The following is an 18,408-nucleotide window of genomic DNA, read 5'->3' on the forward strand; positions in this document are numbered from 1 at the left end:
ATTCAGTCATGTCCTACTTGTCATGACCCCATCTGGTTCTGAGTTTTTTGTTTTGTTTTGTTTTGCAAAGTTACTGAAGTAGTTTGTCATTTATTTCTCCAGCTCACTTTACAGATGAGGAAACTGAGACAAACAGGATTAAGTGACTTGCCCAGGGCCATACAGTTAGTAAGTGTCTGAGGCCAGATTTGAACTCAGAAAGATGAGTCTTCCTGACTCCAGGTCAGCCCTCTATCCCACCCAGCTATCCTAAGTAAGTAGCACAGCCAGAATCTGAACCTCTGTTATTCAGTGAATCAATAATCATTTATTATTAAGTGCCTACTATGTACCAGGCACCTCCCATTATACCATGCTATTTCCATGCTAGGGAATACTATGTATAGCCTTCCCATGGAGAATGGAAAAATAACCACCAGCCTTTTTCATGTTACAGATACCATTTCGCACATCAGGCTAGTCCACTGGTTCTCAACCTGGAAGGGCCCAATCGTGCACCCCAGCTATGTGGTATCACCTTTACTGAATAAAACAGCTCGTTGCCAGCAGAAAATAGACTACGTAGAAGTTTGGGTGGGTGAAGAAAGCAAATGCCCCAATTCTTCACCTCAGAAATTCCTTGACCTAAGAAATCAAAAGCTGCTCCAGAACCAAATGGGACTCTTAATGTAAAGGCTTTGCAGCACCTCATTACAATGGGAATGGGTCTTAACCTTTGGGAAAACTGGACTTTTGAAGCAGACAATGTCATATTAATCAGAGCACATATTTCTAAGAGGTCTTTTGTTTCCAAAAGAGAACCCATAGAACCTCTTTCCGAAAGATTGGAAGCAGCATGTCTTTATTTAAACTTTTTCTTCTACCTCTACCCTGCTCTCCTTTTTCATCTTCTTATGGAATTAAGATTTTTATAATAATCGATAGATACAATCCTATTAACACTCTCAACAACTCTCCGCTCACCCCCCCCCCCCAATAAATATGGACTGTGGGTGTGTATCTTTAAGATTTTTTTGACCATTTGATTTTTTAAAAAATTGGCCAAAGGGAATTGGGAGAGGATATCATTAATAACTAATGTTCATGAGTTAGGAATAGCAATCTCTTTCTTGGAGACAAGCTAAAACTAAAGAGATGGATAAGGTTGGAGCAAGCCTGCCTTTCGCCGCCAGCATTATTATGGAATGCAGGCCTCTAGAGGACACAGGCCCTTACTGGCCTGTCAATAGACCAGGAAGAAATTGAGATGCCCTCCAGAAAGGCAGAGAAACTGGAAAGCACTGAGGATGGCAGGGTCAGGGAAGGGAGGAGAAGTGAGACAGAATCCAGCCTGTGGCCTGTGGCCTATAATACAGCCTGTCTTTTACAGCTTAGCCCAAGGACAGAGTCACATCCATTAAGTTTTGAACAGCAGGCGTAAGGCATGGAGGGAGGAACAGAAATGTACCAGTGGTGCCCCTGGAACCTTTGTTGTTGTTTAGTCCTTTCAGTCGGGTCTGACTCTTCATGACCCCATTGGGGTTTTCTTGGCAAAGATAGTGGAGTGATTTGCCATTTCTGGGCAGCCTGCTTGGTCAATTACTGAGCTAAAAAAAATCCTCATCTTTAGGGAGGCCCCTAGAGAGGAGGGGTAGAATGGGGTTTTCCAGAGGAGCTGTTTTGATCTCCTGTACTTGGCCTCAAACTGTTAATCTGCCTCTGGGATTCCCCTGTATCTCCCACTTGCTCCTTCATCCCTGAAGAAACCTTGTGATTTGGTGCAAAGATTTCAGGCTCTGCTTTCTTACTGAGTAAAAGGGCAAATCAGTTAAACTTTTAAAGTCTTTTGTTTTCCTATCTGCAAAATGGGGCTAATAGTACTTGCATTATCTAACTGTGGGGATTGTAGTGAAGATCAAACGAGCTAATCTGCCAGGGAAGGACCACTTTGTAAAAATAAAGGCCTATACGAAGGTAAATCATTATTTGTTTTCCTTTTACTCAGGGTAGAAGAGACACACTTGTCAGGAAGGGTCATGCGGTAGGTAGCCTAAGAGCTTAAATGGAACCTCGGTCCTTGAACTCTAAATGCAGGGCTCTTTCCATTGTACCATGCAGTGAGCTATTAATGTCATTATTAATTGCTCATATTTATGTAATTCTCTTCCTTGATAGTAGCCATCACAACACACTGGTGGTAGAAGCTGCTCAGAAGAGGGGATTGGGGGAAAGTCACTAGATATGATGGGGGGGCAGGAGGCGGGGCGAGGATTCAATGCTAATACTTGACATTTCCTTACTTCCTTAAACCTACCCTCAAACTGGGAAGGAAGGAGGCTATGGCTTACACCATATGCCTTTGACATGTCCTATGTCAAAGTGTCCTATGTAAGCGTCCTATGAAAAGGTCAGGGCTATTTGATATTTCATGGTGTCACCTAGCAAAATCAAAACTTGTAGGGATAGGAGGAGGCCTCTGCAGCCTAGGCACCCAAGGGAGTGTGAAGCCTGGTTTAGAAGCAGATAGCTAAATCCTTGCCCCATTCCCCTCCCTCCAGACAATTCCCCTCATCCCAACCCCACTATCCCCTTTCGGTCGGCAGTCAAAAAGTCCCGACGGCCAAACACCTTCCCCTTTAACAGGAGCGCCGCGCCTGGCTCAGGCGGCTGGAAAGCTCCGGGGAGTCGGAGCATCCATCCCCCTGCAGTAGCAGCAGTAGCAGTAGCAGCAGCAGCAGCAGCAGCGGCAGCAGCAGTAGCAGCATCAGCATCAGCTGCTGCTGCAGCCTCCCCCTCCCCGCTTCTCGCAGCCCGAGCCGGCGGCGTGCGCCCGCTCCAGAGGCCAGCGGGCAGGCTGAACGGCTCGGATGCGGAGGCGGGGAGGGGGCCGGCGTGGCTGAGCCGGTGACAGGCGAGCAGCACTGCAGCAGCCGTGGGGGAGCTGGGGACGCCGCGCCGGGCTGCGGGGCGGCTCTGGCTCTTGCGTCGGCCAGCTCGTGCTCTGCGCCCGCTGCGGCCTCGGCCGGCGGCCGGGATGGAGAGCGAGCGGGGGCGCCGGCGGTTGGGGGCTGTCAGCTCCAGCCGAGGCTGAAGGCACCCGCCCCTAAGGGGGCTCTTTAGAGCTAGGGGGACCCAGAAAGATAGCAGTCCGGCCAAAGGAAGGGAGGCGAAGTGTACCGAGCCCCTCTCCCGTATCCAGGTCCTAGGGCCGAGCGGAGCCTCCCAGGCCAGCTGTGGGCAGCTCCCGGGGTTCTCTGTGCCCTCTTGTTGCCTTTTCCCTGCCCCCGCCGTCGGGCATTGCGCCCCAGTCCCTGCCAGGATGAGGAGGTTGCGGCGTCTGGTGCACCTGGTTCTCTTCTGCCCACTGACCAAGGGCTTGCAGGTAAGGCCAAGAGGGGTCACGCTGGTGGCCAGAAGTTTGGGAGGGGGGAAGGGTAGTTGGCCGGTTCCCAAGTCGGGGGGTCGGATCTGGGCATAGGGGGAAGGGTCGCCACAGCTAGGAAGGGACCGTCAGATGGGCTACTTTCCTTTTATTTCTTGCGGCCATTCTATGGCGTGTATGCTGTGCAAAGGAGAAAGTCATCAATCAACCATAGGATATCCTTAGTTCTCCACCTTCCCAACCCGCCCACCCCCTCCCCCAAGTTGGTATCACCCGGGAGATTGGGTACGGCCAAAGTTGTTTATTCTTATTCCTTCCAGGAAGGGGAAATAAGGAAGGTACATTCCACACTCCCTTCTGCTCCACTCTCCATCCATGGCAAAATCTTCATACCCCCTGCCTTCTTCCAAGCTGTGTAGCCTTGCCGTCTGCCCAGCCCCACCCCAGCCATGATTCTTCTTCAGGCCAAGGAGTGAGGAGGGCAAGCCATCACACAGACTAGTTCTTCTGCTGTCCCTCACCTAGGAACTAGATTCTGGATACGAATGGTGGAAAGGATACTTCAGGCCACGATGGAAATGCTGCCCTCTGCCAGGTCAGATTCCTTTCCCAGGCTGCGTGAAAGGCACAACTATTCATTGGCAGCCTAGAGTCCTCTAGGTTTGCAAGGGATGCCCCCTGCCTCTCCCATGCTTGCTCTCCTGCCTTCCCTTCTTCCTTGTTTTAGAAAGGGAATCTGTGTTACATTTCATCCGGGCAGGAGCATAGACCCTTAGCACAAGCAAGTACAGTTGGAAGCTTTGATTCTTCCTTTCCCTCTGGCTTACCTTGTGAGTGGCATTGAAAGAACAGACTCTCTGGAGCGAAGCAGGAGGGAACAGAAAAATAACTGCTGTCATTTGGGCACTTTCGATCCTAAAGGCTGAGTTCAAGTCTACCTTGATGGGTGAGGAAGAAGAGAAAGGAAGTGATTGATTAATTATGAGGCATGTAAAGCACCGAAATCGAGGAGATGTGTCCCATTTACCTGAAGTTTGACAGAGAGGTGAATTGTGTGTTGCAGGGACCTGGTGCTTTAAATAGGCAGAATACACAAGAAACAGGACAAACATCCTCTGAAATTTAGTGCTTTCCCACAAAAAGAAGTTAAGGCTTTCTGATTTTTTTATTGTTTGAATCCTTGTGATAACCAAATAGCCAGAAATCAACCCAACTAGGCAGGGTTGTGGGAGAGACATTGGCCATAGGTCAGTTGCAATGATAAGGATCAATCTACTATGTTTTGTATGACTTCACATGTCTGACTGATATCATATTGCTTCCTAGCTCACTAGGTGAGGGAAGGGTTGAAGGGAGAGAGAATTTGAACACTATTAACCCTTTAGGGGCAAGGCCATAGGGAAGTACCCAGTGCAGGAATGATTCTGACCAGCAAACCTTCCCGGCATACACATTTCCTCTGCTTCTCCTTTTAGGGAAGAGAAGAGGGCAGAGGTATAGTGGGATCAGGGGAACCTCTTTTGGGCTCCAGATCCCCATGTACTGGGGAGAAGGTTGATATGGTTGAAGGCTTTTTTAAAAAAAAATTATTTTTTTTTATTCTGAACAGCTAACATCAAATAAAGTGTGCATTCTTATATACACCATAGTATAGAAGCAGAAGGAGGGGCTTATATATGAAACTGTAAATCTCTATTAGATAGAGATTACTTTTCTTTCAGGTATATAATAAATTCAATATGTAACTTCCAAAGCTGTCCTGCTTTGTCAGTGCTTTCTTATGACTTTCCTTCTGTTTTCTTTCTACTTTATTTTTGGAAGGGGTACCCTATCCATACTCTATCTCTCCTACCACCTCCTAACTGAAAGAAAAGAAAAATCATACCATTGAACTGTATTTCCTGGCTTCTGGTCTCTTCCCTATCTTTTTGCTCTATCTTTTGCCACAGCTCTATTTGTAACAAATATTCAGACAAGCAAAACAAGATTTCATATTGATTGTGCACAAAATGAATGCCTCGTTCTGCACCCCTGTATCTTTGAAGATTTTTCATTGAAAAAATGTCGTATATACATCTAAGTTGGGTTCATAAATCAACAAGCATTTATTAAGTACCTACTATGTGTCAGGCACTGTGCTAAGCACTGGGGATATGAAGAAAAGGTAGAAAAAGCTCTTTCTCTCAAGGAGCTCATATTCTAATGGGGAAGGCAGCATGCACATAACTGGGTCTACAAAGGTATGTGCAGACCAGCCTGGAGTCAAAGAGACCTGAGTTCAAATTCAGCCTCGGTCACCTAATAACAGTGTGACCCTGGGCAATTCACTTAACCTAGTTTGCCTCAGTTTCCTCATCTGTAAAACAAGCTAGAGAAGGAAATGACAAATCACTCCAGTATCTTTGCCAAGAAAACCCCCAAATGGTGTCACCAAGAGTCAGACACATCTGAAATGACTAAACAGCAACAGCAACCCAAGGTACATACAGAGTTTGTTAGAGAGGCAGGCAGCTGGGGGGACCTGGAAAAGCCTACTGCATAGGGTGGTGTAAGAGTCCTGAAGAAAGCCAGGAATTCTTAAGAATTGGTTGTGAGGAGGGAGAGGCAGGCCAAGGCACAGACAATGAACAAAAAGGCATTGAGTGGAGAGATGAATTGGGATATATAAAAAACAAGGAGAAGACCATTATAGCTGCTGGCCTATAGAGCAAATGGAAGGGAATAACATGCCAAAGGACTAGAAATATAGGAACACTTCACACATAGCACAGCAACCAAAACCCACTCCAGCTCCGGGTTTCAAGAGCAGATGAAACTTCTCTAGGTCAAAGAGGGTGAAGAGGGCACTGATGATGATGGGCATTTAAAGGCCTCATGCTCTGCCCGAGGCTGAGTAAGCACCAGTACACTTCACTTAGGCAGATGAGGAGTCTAAGAGCCTCCAAGCTCTGAGAGCCAGTGAGGCAATTTCAGACGCCCATTTCTGATTTCTTTGATTTCTATCAGCCTCTGAGTTGCCAACTGTGCAGCCTGAGTGACATGGAGAGAAGCTCTCTTGGCATGTGGGTTGGTGTGCTTCTTTATCTCTTTGGTATTTCCACCTCTAGTCTCCCACCCCAGGAGGTGAGGCTGCAGGAAGAACAGAGTTCTGTTTGCATTGCTCTAAGGACCTGCCCGCTCATCTTGTTCACTGGGAGGGAAGTTGAATAGATTGGACATGAATCTGCATGGTCTCAGGTTACCAATGAAGCAAGGACCTTGGAGGAGTCAAATCCTTGTAATTTTCTACCACTTTGGACATTGGCTTCCTGGGCCTCCTGTTTGAGGCAACAGGAATGTGTTCCCAGGCTAGTGTCACCTCAATGACAGTAGGGCTGGGGGAGGAGGAAAGACTTGGCAGGCTGATTATCCTAGGCTAAGCCTAATTAACTCAGTCTTTCCCTCCATAATGAAAGACTGAGGGCAAGCTGTCAGGAAGAGGCCTTGGAGATCCGAGAGTCAGCTAGAGCTACTTGTCTACCAGGAAAAACAAGTAGATAAGGAAAATACACAAACATCAGACTGGGCAGCCCCATACCCTCTCACCCCTTCCCATGCTCAAGTCCTGCCTTAGCATTTAAAACTGAGAAGGCAGACAGGTCTGCACTTAGCCTGACAGGTGGAGTAGAGCTGTGGCAAAAGATAAAGAAGAGACCAGCTGCCAGGAAATAACAGTTCAATGGTATGAGAAAACAGCCACACTCCCCCACCCCCATCCCTTTACCCAGTTACAAATGCTGCTTTATGGCTGGCTGCAAACTGAGCACTCACCTAGTGCTAAGCCACTCCACAACAGAGGCAAGAGGTACAAGCAGGAACCCTCAGGAACACCCATATGTGCCTTTGAAGAAGCGACAAGCCATGCATACTGAATTCCCCTCATTTCCTTTGGGGCTCTGACCACCACCAGGGCCTGAATGCCAGACCTCTCTCTGGCCCACCCAGGAGGAGGGGTGCAGATCTAACCTGTGTGAGTCTGACCTAGGATGAATTTGAATCTCAGCAGCACTGGGGTTCTTGCCACTTTCCTTGGAAGAAAGCCTGCTTTCTAATGAAACGGCTGGCTTTTCTCTCCTCTGGATCATTAGCCACCCCTTTCCATTCCTTGCCTCATATCTGTTCCTCTCTGGCACTGTTCTCAATAACCATGGGAGAAGGAGGGTAGCTTAGTTCCTCTCTCCTTGGTCAGTTTCCTTAAGCCTTCTGAATGGCTTTCATTTGTTTAATAGGAATTCACCTAGTGTCTGTGAATGCACAATATGAGGCTGATTTTCCAGGGAGTGGAGCATAAAGTTGAGAACTGTCCTAGTCCCCTAACAGCTCAGCCACTTTGATGGCAATCAAACTCTGCTTGCCATTGTGCTTATCTGTAAAGATTTAGGTTCTCTCTGACCCAGGATATTAGCCAGTTTGTTAAGATGCACCTTGCATTGTGGGCCATTTCTCCCAGATTCTGACATCAGGAAGAGCCACTGAAAACAACTGAAGTAAAAGGAACCCTTTTTCCTCCACATAATATCTTATTAAGACTCTCTTCCCCCTCAGCTTCCCATAGATTTTCCACAGGATTCATTTGACTTCACGGGCAGAGCATTTGGTTCAAGGGGACACTAACCTACTAGGAGTTATAGAGTTAGTTAACTGAATCCAACCCCTTCATTTTATAGTCAGGGAAACTGAGGCTTAAAGAAGAAAAATGACTTCTCCGAGGTCCGATGAGAGGATAGTGGTAGAGCCAGGACCAAAACCTATGTCTTCTCTTCCCAGTCAAGGGCTCTTTCCTCCTTTCATCTAAAATGCCAGAGAAGTTCAGAAAAGTTAAGTCAAGTCACTGAGCACTTATGAAGTACCTATTATCTGTCAGGCACTTTGCTAAATCCTGAGGATGCAAAGAAAGACAAAAACAGTCCCTATTTTAAAGGAGTTCATAGTCTAATGGGGGAGACAACATGCAAACAGCTACCTGCAAATAAGATACATACTGGATAAACTATATATATCCCTCAGTGGGAATGCACTCAAAGAGGAAATATCCACTTTGGGGAAATGGAAACTGCTACATTTCTGTCTTCTGATGTAATCAAAAGACTGATTCTTGACAGAAAGTCCCATCCTTTACATAATGAGAAAGGATAGAAGCAGTGATGTGTGGTAGGCAGCTTGTAGAGGAATTTTGAAAGCTAGTTACTGGGGCAGCTAGGTGGCACAGTGGATAGAGCACCGGCCCTGGATTCAGTAGGACCTGAGTTCAAATTCGGCCTCAGACACATAACACACTTACTAGCTGTGTGACCCTGGGCAAGTCACTTGACCCCCATTGCCCAACCAAAAAAAAACCAAACAAACAAAGAAAGCTGATTATTAAATTTTCAGTGCAAGCATTTTCACTGTGGAAACAGACCAATGCTACAAATCAGGGCTTGATTTATTGGTGTTGATTGCTTAGACTTAAGAAAGCCATGGAGAAAATGTTAATAATGTAGATAAGGTTTTAAAGTGTGCTGGGTGTACAATCCCCTCCCCCTCAGAGCCAGTTGTTAAACATTTACCAGCATGCCACTGGATAGAAAGTATAAATATCAGCAGCATCTAAGGTTCTTAGACATTGTGCAACTATGGGTACATAGCTTCCCTGCTCCACCCTATCAGCTCATTTTTTTAGTCAATTGGAAATTGGATTGTAACTCTCTCTCTCTCTCTCTCTCACACACACACACACACACACACACACACACACACACCACTAACACCCTAAGCCTCTGTATTTTTTGCTTTCCTGTTTTTTTGAGAGGACGGAATCATGGGGAAACAGGAGTTAGTATTCATGGAGACGGTGGGGCTGTGGACAACAATTAGCACTGTGCATTGAATCTTAGTGGCATTCTGAGAATCTTCAAACAAGGCTACTCAGCACAGGCCACCTTTTACCATTGTCTGTTGGAGGCACACACTGCCTCTGTAACCTACACATGTCTTTGCCAGTGCTGAGGGGGTGGGTGGGTTTGACTGCTAACATCCTCCCTGAAGCTGAAAATAATACAGCTAGGGATTTACCTAGCGCCTTTCCCTCAGGGCTTCTGGGCACACACGTCCTGTATCTACATTCTCCTACATCCCCACAGATGTTGAATTTCAATCTCTGGCATGGATGACTCAGCACCCCCAAAAAGGAGTGGAGGAGGAGGCAGTGATTCAACTCCCCCCCCCCCAAAGAGAAGGTTAAAGGACTTGTACAAGGTCACATAGGGCTTGAAGTCAGATCTCTCATCTCTTTCTGCCTTTGACAGGTAGGCAAGGGAGAGAAAATCATTTTGACTACAGAGTCTAATGAGGGGAAATGGAACTAGAAACCAGATTTCAGGCCACCCCATGCTGGCTATCAAGTCATACTGCCTTCTTCAAAATGTGATTTAGGGGTGGCTCATGTTTTGGGTGACATCATCTTGCCTTTTTCTTCCATCTGCTCCTATCATTTATGCATTCTTAGGATTTAGAGATCAGGCCAGTGATTGGCAGGGAAGCCAAGCTCTATGTTTGTCAGAAGAACAGGTAGGGCCCAGTGGTAGGTCGAAGAGCTGATGTTTCCTAGCCCTCTGAGGGGAAGCCCAGGCCCCAGGTATCATCAGAACACGATACTTTGGCCAGGTGCTGCTGGGAGAACAGAGGTGGTTTTTCTTAGGAGTTTGAAGTCTTTCAGTCCAAGAAAGTCTGAGGCTTTTCCATTTGACAAGCCCTCTGTGTAATTAGATTCCCCCTTTGGCAGGCATCAGTCTAGGACACAATTTCTGGGATAAGGCTGACCCACAATGCCATGCAGTGATTTGCATTTGGAGACTGGGATTAGCTTCCAGTTGGGTCATGATATAATTCCCTCAGGCCTTATGTATTGGGATGGGAGGAGGGAGTCTAGTAAGTGGATACCCACTACCTTTACACAGAGAAAATACTGCTAGGAAGCTCAGTTTGCCCTAGTTACTGTAGCAGGGAGGATCTGAAGCTGATTCCAAATGACAATCCAATTCTGAAGGTCTTTCTTTTTCATTTCCAACAAGGGAAAGCCAATCTTCCTCTCCCCCCAAACAAAAAAATTTCTCTAATAGGAGAAGTCCAGCACATTATAGATTATTTCCCTGATGGGCAAGGGTAGTAGCTATCTGGGAGTTTGTGTGGGAGGAGAACTTGGCCCTGATTCTAAATAAGGTATCCACAACCATATAATAAAGAATTGACTGTAGTTTTGTCTACTAAAAATACCATTTTTTCTTCTTACAGAATCGTCTACCTGGCATCAAGGTGAAATACCTCTTCCTGGCATGGCTGGGCATCTTTGTAGGCAGCTGGGTGGTGTACATGCATTACTCTTCATACTCAGAACTCTGCCGAGGGCATGTCTGTCAAATGATCATTGTAAGTGCTGCTTTCCCCCCACCTTTGCAATTCTCCTGAGCTCTCTCTCTCTCTCTCTCTCTGTGACAGGGGACAAGGAAAGAGGATGGAGTTTTCCCCAGAGAATGGAGCTGTGTTAAAAAAAAAAACCATATTGGACCCATTTCGTTTGTGATCTAAATATCATATCATCTGGTCTGTAGGCAGCTGCCCTTCCTAGGAGGGTAGATGATTTTTGCCCTTAAGGGTTTGGGTTAAAAACACTGAGCAGGGTCCTTATCATGGCTTTGTCTTCATCTGGCCATGTGATCTTTCTAACACAAGAGGTTAAATTGATCTCTAGGTACTGATTTCCTCACCAGAAATGAAAAGGTTGAACTAAGGGGCTTTTCAGGTACCTCCAGATTCTAATATTCTATGAGAGTGACTTTTCAAGTCCTTAATCAATAGAAGCACCTCATCCTTCTTGACTGGGAAAGCAACTGAATCAGTGAATAGCATGTAGGTGAAGAGAGAGACAGGAAGGAATTGGATGCTCTCAGGACTGGCTCAAGGTAGATTTAGAGGATAAATGCTTTAGGTCTAGAGGGACAGGACTGAGGGAGGGAATGGGTGGTGGGGAAAGGAGAGAAAGAGAGACAGAGGCAGAGACAGAGATAGAGACACATAGAAACAGAGAACTGGATTGATTCTTCAACCTCTTGACCAATGAATGGGCTTGATTTTAATTCCTGGTAAAATTCTAGCAGATATTGTTAAAAGGATAGTTTCTGAACATTTAAGAGGGAAACAGTGATCGTTAAAAAGCAGCACAGATTTGCCCAGAATGGGTCATGCTATTGATAGAATATACGTGGATATTACCATGGAATTTAACTCATTATTATTATTAACAGGCTTAAATATTACATGATATCCTTATGGATAGGATGGAAAGATGGGGGCAAGGTGACAGTAAAGGGTTTGTTTGTTTGTTTGTTTTTCCCAGACCTATGATTTCATTGGTTAGGGGAACTCCTAGGGAGGCAACTTTCTTTGCTAAAGCAAATCAGCCACTTGTCCACTAGTGATCCTCTTGGTGAGTTGCCTGGGGCGTTGAGAGATTAAGTAACCATTCTTAGTACTGTGGGTCAGGTCTACCTCCAGCCAATCCAGTGATTCAGGTTTGGCATTAGAAAGTAATAAGGCAATTGTGAACCATAAAATACAATAAAAATAACTTTACTTGTGATAAGATTAAAAAGGATACAATTCCTAATTAAATTCAAATAAAAAGCCATTCCCTACAGCAGTCCACAACATTCACTTAGGAAGGCATCCTGCTGAAACCTCTGGAGCACCAGTTCACCACAGACTGGTCTTTTTCTGTCTCTGGGGGGCAAAGAGCATTGTGGCACAACAGGGAGGTAGGTACTGTTATTATTCCCATCTTACAGTTGAAGAAACGGAGGCAAATAGAAGTGAAATAATGATTAGACCAGCTCACACAACCAGTAAGTGTCTGAGATCAAATTTGAACTTAGGTCTTCCGGACTCCAGGCCCCTTGCTCTATCCTCTGCTCTACTAGCTACCTCTTGCTGGATGTTAAAGGAAATTGCAGTGTAAAGGTTCCCTAAGCTCCAGGCTCTTGATAAAACCAACTCTCACCTCCTAATTTGTCTACCGCACCAGAACCAGCCTCTAACCTGGGGGTGGTTGGAGCTGAAATAGAGCAGGCTAGAGACAGGAGAGTCAGGATGTAAACAGAAGTTTAATTAATTTCAGAGTGAGGAAAATGATATTTGCAAACACAAGCCCGCAATAACGTGATGGACCAAAGGCAGGTCTTATATACATAAAAACCACAAGTGGGCTGGGCCATGACATAATCATTTTTTGGGTCTTGAGTTACTGTTCCCATGGGCCCTGTGGGAACAGTGTTGTCTCAAGTCTTGGGGGTCATGTTTACTTATGGGGTGTAGAATCAGAGCTCTGTGATGGAAACAGGAATACACTACCTGTCAGAGACAAGGAACAGGGATTGTGAATATGTGATAGATGGCCCTAGGAAATGGGGGGGGGGTAAATCCCTCAGTGAACACCTGGTGCTGGTCCAAGCAATACATTTTGCCAGAGGGTGAGATCGTTCCAGAGTGCAAAGGATTATTGTTATGCCAAGCTTAGGGCACCACCTGCTTGCTGGGCCTTAGCTCTGAAAAACTGAGTATCTCCAAAATATTTTGACAAATTAATGAAGCCCAGTCTAGCACTGCCCTCCCAAGCCCCTGCCACCCACACAAGGAAGAGGAGAAATTTCAGGACTTCTTGCCATTGCCCTGGCCCAAAGGAAGCCCTAGGTAAAAGACCGAATCTCCCTAGAGTCTTGCCCAGACTCAGAAAAGTGAGGGAGGTGGAGGTGGGATGGAAAATGTGTGGTGTAAGAGATTTAAATGGGCAGCTCTGTGGCTGGGGCAGTGAGGGGGTGGGGTGTGGGGCTGGAACAAGGTCATCTGATGTCAGTGGGTCCAGCAAAGGAACACAGAGCAGTGCTAGGCTGAGGCACATGCTTACTGCAAGTTTTCTTGGTGTTTATTAATAGACATAATTACAGAGAACACTTAAAAAAAATCTTCCAACCCAGATGCTAACCAGCTCTTCCCATCCCCCCTCTCAGCACTGCAGACTTCCTACCTGCTAAGGACAAATCTACTTAGCATTCACCCCATTGCTGTAATTAGTGGAAAATCAGAGATTTCACATGGCATGGTTAGCATAAAGAAGGCTGGGCAGTAATGTGATGCATCAGGCACAAACTGAGGGTTTTTGGCTGTTTCTCCAACCCCCTTCACTCTCTGCCTGTTTCCAGCAACCATGAGCACCTTAGAAATCTCTGTGGGGGATATAGTCTGATGAGAAAAGCCACTATGAGTACCCAGGGGTGTTGGAGCATGGGATATGGGGATCTGTGTGTGGGAAGGCTATTCAGGTGTCAAAATACCATAATTCAGCTTTTCTGAAGAAGGTCGGAAAGCCCTTAGAGAAGGTGAGAATTTGACCACAGGAATCCTATGGATACTCATTGTCCCTTGGCTGCAATCTTATGAGAACCTGAGTTAGATCAGGGACACCAGAGGAGGGGAGGAGGGCAGGAGAAGAGAAGGATGGAGGAAGGAAACAAGGAAAGAGGAGGGAGGGAGGCTGAGCAGATTTGAGAAAATGTCAGAATCTGTCATCTGGCTGTCACATGGAGTTCTCTGTCTCAGCTGGGCAAGCAGATAAGCCATTTAATATAAAGAGGGGTTGATTAAGGGGAAAGAGAAAGAAAATGAAAGTGAACCTTTTTTCTTTTCCATTTAATTTGTCAGTCAATAAACATTTATTAAGTGCCTACTGTGTACCAAGTAGTGTGTTCAGTGCTGTGGATACAAAGAAAGCCAAAAGACAGTTCCTGCCCTTGAGAAGCTTATGATAATATGGAAGACAACGTATTAACAACTAGGTACAAACAAGCTATATATGGGATAAATAGGAAAAAAAAACAGCAGAGAGAAGGCACTAGAATTAAGAGGGATTGGGAAAGGCTTCTTGTAGAAGCTGGGATTTTAGCAGGGACTTGGAGGAAGCCAGGAAGCTAGGAGACAGATTTAATTATTACTAAATGCTAATCCCTGGCTTCTCCTTTCAAGACCCAGATCAATCACCACTTCCTACCTTCCCATCTGTCAACTGCTCGAGCCTTCTTCCCTAAGGTTACTTCAAACCCTGAATCTTGTGTGTGTGTATTTATATACATGTCATTTCCCTTCTTAGAGTAGAAGCTCTTTGAGGGGAGGCTTTTTTGGCTTTTTCTTTGTATCTTCATTACCTAACACAGCGACTGACACATAGGAAACCCTTAATAAAGGCTTGTTGGGTGATCGAATTAGTGTCAGTAATTGTTTTGGTTCCCTTCAAATTTAGAAATGTTTGTCAATGACTTACTGCCCAGTTAGTTCAGTGAGTAAGACAAGTGTCTGATTCCCATATCCTCATAGCTCTTATATAATAGAAAATTGATTATACTTATGATTAGACTTACAAATTTATAAAATCAGAGTTTTGCTCTGCTCCCTAGCCACAGGCTAAATCCTAATTTTGATCAGACATCTTGAACATGCATGCCAGTGACCATAAGGAGGACCAGCTAATGAGGTGTAGATGATTTATAGAGGCAGCATAGAATAATGAACATTTTCTAGCTCGGTAATCATAAGAAAGTAATTTAACCTCCCTGAGCCTCGGCTTCCTCATCTAAAGTGTGAGGAAGAAAGTGTTTTGCAAACCTTGAAGCATTTTCTAGGAAAGCAAGTTATGAGTGCTGTCTGTGCAGTACATCCCCATAGCTGAGGATACAGCCTGAAGTACCATGATGCTCTTGGTAGATGCTTGCCCCAGGTCTGTCCCAACTGGTTTCCAGAATGTGTGCTCTACAGGGAATGCTAATTTCTGTCTTCCAAGACTCAAATTCTACAGGACCACTAAAGACCCCCTATCCTACTACAGGGCAGGATACAAAAACAGGCTGTGGGAGGTGAGTGAATGGTTAAGAGAATGGGACTAAGTATTCTTAATTACTCTGCTTTAGGTCTAGTAGGACAGATTTTCTGTCAAGAGAGTGTGTTGCCAACACAGTCAGTAAAACCTGGGTTCAAGTCCAGCCTCAGATACTTGGTAGCTGTGTGACCCCAAGTAAACCACCTAACCTTTTGTCTGCCTCAATTTCCTCAACCATAAAATGGGAATGTTAATAGCACCTTACTTCTCAGGGCTGTTGGAAGAATAAGATGAAATAGTATTTTTAAAGCTCTATATAAATGCTAGCTTTTATTATCTCCATTTTATACTTTATTCCCCCTCTATGTATTTTATGGTTCAGTGACTTTGGTCTCCTTACTGACACTTTGTCTCCCAACACTAGGCATTTTCACTGCTGTTCCTCATGTCTGGAATTCCCTCTTTCCTTGTCTCTGCCTCCGGCTTCCCTGGCTTCCTTCAAGTCTCATCTAAAATCTTATCTTCTATCAGAAGCCTTTCCCATCCCCCAATTGACTTATTTCTGGGATTATCGTCAATATATTCTTTTTTGTATACAGATGTTTGCATTTTGTCTTCCTCCATTAGATTGTGAGCTCCTTGAGGGCAGAGACTATTTTTTACTTTCATTGCATCCTCAATGTATAGCACAGTGTCCAGCACATGGTAGGTACTTGATAGAATGCTTGTTGACCTGACAGCATTGAACTAGTCAGATTCTGCAGCTAGGAGTTAAAAAATTTCTGGCTACTTATTGGGAAACCCAATGTCCTGGAAAGAGAATGAAAGCCCCGAGGGATGGGGAAATGTCATTCCCTCTGCATCCTTCTCACCCCACCTGCACTGGCATTTCTCCCACTGTCATACCTGTATCTGTCTCTGCCTGTGCTTCATTCAGCATATATAATAGATTTGAGTCAATGTGCCTTTATCATAGCTACCAGCTTGGACCTGGCCCTGGCTTTGGCCCTGCTCTATTCCTCTCCTGATTTGGTCTGATTTAATAATGATGATGATGATGATAATAATTAATATTTGCATAGCTTTATATGTGCCAGGCACCGTACTAAGCAGTTTGCAAACATTACTTCATTTAATCATTACAACACCCTTGGGAAGTAGGTGCTGTTATTATCTCCATTTTATAGTTGAGGAAGCTGAGTCAAACAGAGGTTAAATGATTTGCCTAGGGTCACCCAGCTAGTAAGTGTCTGAAGTTGGATCTGAACTCAGATCTTCTAGACCTCAAACCTTGCACTCTAATCACTGTGGCCTCTAAGTGCCTCTGACTTGACTGGGACAGTGCCATGCCAAGTGAGCTTTCTCATTCAAAAAGAAGTGACCCAGGGAGAGTCACAGCAAACCATACTGCAAAGTGAAGAACATACAAATACAAAAAAAAAGAAAAAGAAAGAAAGAGGGGCAACTAGGGGGTGCCGTGGATAGAGCTCCAGCCTTGGAGTCAAGAGAACCTGAGTTCAAATCCAGCCACAGACTCTTGACAATTACTAACTGTGTGACCCTGGGCAAGTCACTTAATCCCGATCGCCTCACCAAAAAGTAAAAAACAAACAAACAAACAAACAAACAAAAACAAATGTAAAAAAAAAAAACAAAACAAAACAGAGAAACAATCCCTTGTCATAATAAGCTGATGTTCTAATAGGGGAGACAATAAGTCTATATGAAAACATTTGAAGAATATAGCTAATAAATAGAAAAACAAAGTTGTTAAATACAAGGTGGTTTGAGAGGGAGGGTACCAGCAGGTGAGGGGACCAGGAAAGGCTTTGTGCAGAAGATGGTGCTTGAGCTGAATCTCAGGGAATTAAGAGAAGAGGGACTGTGAGGCAGAGGTGAGGAGGGGGCACATTCTAGGCCTGAGGAATGTCCAGTGCCGAGCTACGGAGATTGAAGATAGAGTGTGGTGAGAAATGGAGGGAAGGTCAGTTTGGCTAGATTGAAAGAGAGTAATGTCCGTTGAAGTTGGAAGGATAGGTTAGGGTCATGTGTAAAGGCATTAAAAGCTAAACAGGGTAGTTTATGTTTTGTCCTAGATGCAATAGGAAGTCACTAAAGTTGGTTGACTAGGGAAGGCTAAAACTCCCACCTCCCCAGGCTGGATAAATCCTATCGGCATAATTAACTCAGCAAGGTTGTAGGGTAGGGGTTCTTACCTTGGGATCCATTAACTTATTTTTTTTAATTTGATTTTTGATATTTTGATAACTATATTTTAATATGGGGCAGTTAGATGGCACAGTGGATAGAGTGCTGGCCCTAGAGTCAGGAAGATATGAATTCAAATCCAGCCCCAGACACTTACTAGCTATATAACCCTGGACAAGTCATTTAACCCTGTTTGCCTCAGTTTCCTCATCTGTACAATGAGCTGGAGAAGAAAATGGCAAACCACTCCAGTATCTTTGTCAAGAAAATCCCAAATGGGGCCATGAAGAGTTGGACATGACTGAACAACAGCATATTTTAATATAATTTATTTCCTTTGTAGTCCTCTATATCTTATTTTAAGCATTTTAAAACACTTTTTTTGAGAAGTGGTCCAGAGGCTTCAACAAACTTCCCAGTGAGCTCCATAGCCACAACGAGGACTAAGAACCCTTGATGTAGAGATTCTCCTGAATGGGTCAGGGCCCAAGTACCCCATGATCAAATCTCTTTTTATCTCTAGTGGCCAAGGAGCAAATCAAGGACCTGAGAACAAAGCTGACTGGTGGGACAAATAAACTATGTGGTGGTTTCCTAATCTCTTCTAAAGCTGTTCAGGGCCCGACCCTCCCTCCCCTCCCTCCCCTCTGAAATTGCTTTTCATTTGCTTTGGTATGTTTTGTGTTCACACATCTGTGTTGATTTTTCATTAGAGTGTAAACTCCTAAAGGCGAGAGACAAAAGTGCCTTGCTTTTATTTTTGTATCCTTAACATCTGGCACAGTGTCTTGTGTGTAGTAGTAGGTGCTGAATAAATGCCTATTGAATTAAATTGCAATCTGTATTGGTGAAGGGGTACTCCCATCTATGAGACCATGGATCCATTAGCATTCTGGAATAG

General features: G+C 44.9%; 1 protein-coding gene across 2 annotated transcripts in view; it reads left to right on the plus strand.

Annotated features, from left to right (window-relative positions):
• Positions 1–3,016: 3,016 nt before the first annotated feature.
• DIPK1B (divergent protein kinase domain 1B) overlaps positions 3,017–18,408 on the plus strand; it is a 47,290-nt gene continuing 31,898 nt past the window's right edge. Inside the window, exons 1-3 of one of the 2 annotated variants that reach the window (XM_027869567.1) lie at positions 3,017–3,361; positions 3,682–3,956; positions 10,673–10,807. In XM_027869567.1, the coding sequence (XP_027725368.1) occupies positions 10,751–10,807 (57 nt within the window). In that variant the 5' untranslated portion in view covers positions 3,017–3,361; positions 3,682–3,956; positions 10,673–10,750. The remainder of the gene's footprint in view (positions 3,362–3,681; positions 3,957–10,672; positions 10,808–18,408) is intronic. The other variant, XM_027869566.1, reaches the window with a different exon arrangement.

This window comes from Vombatus ursinus, unplaced genomic scaffold (assembly GCF_900497805.2).
Source record: "Vombatus ursinus unplaced genomic scaffold, bare-nosed wombat genome assembly UNPS02014793.1, whole genome shotgun sequence".
NCBI classification, from domain to species: Eukaryota; Metazoa; Chordata; class Mammalia; order Diprotodontia; family Vombatidae; genus Vombatus; species Vombatus ursinus.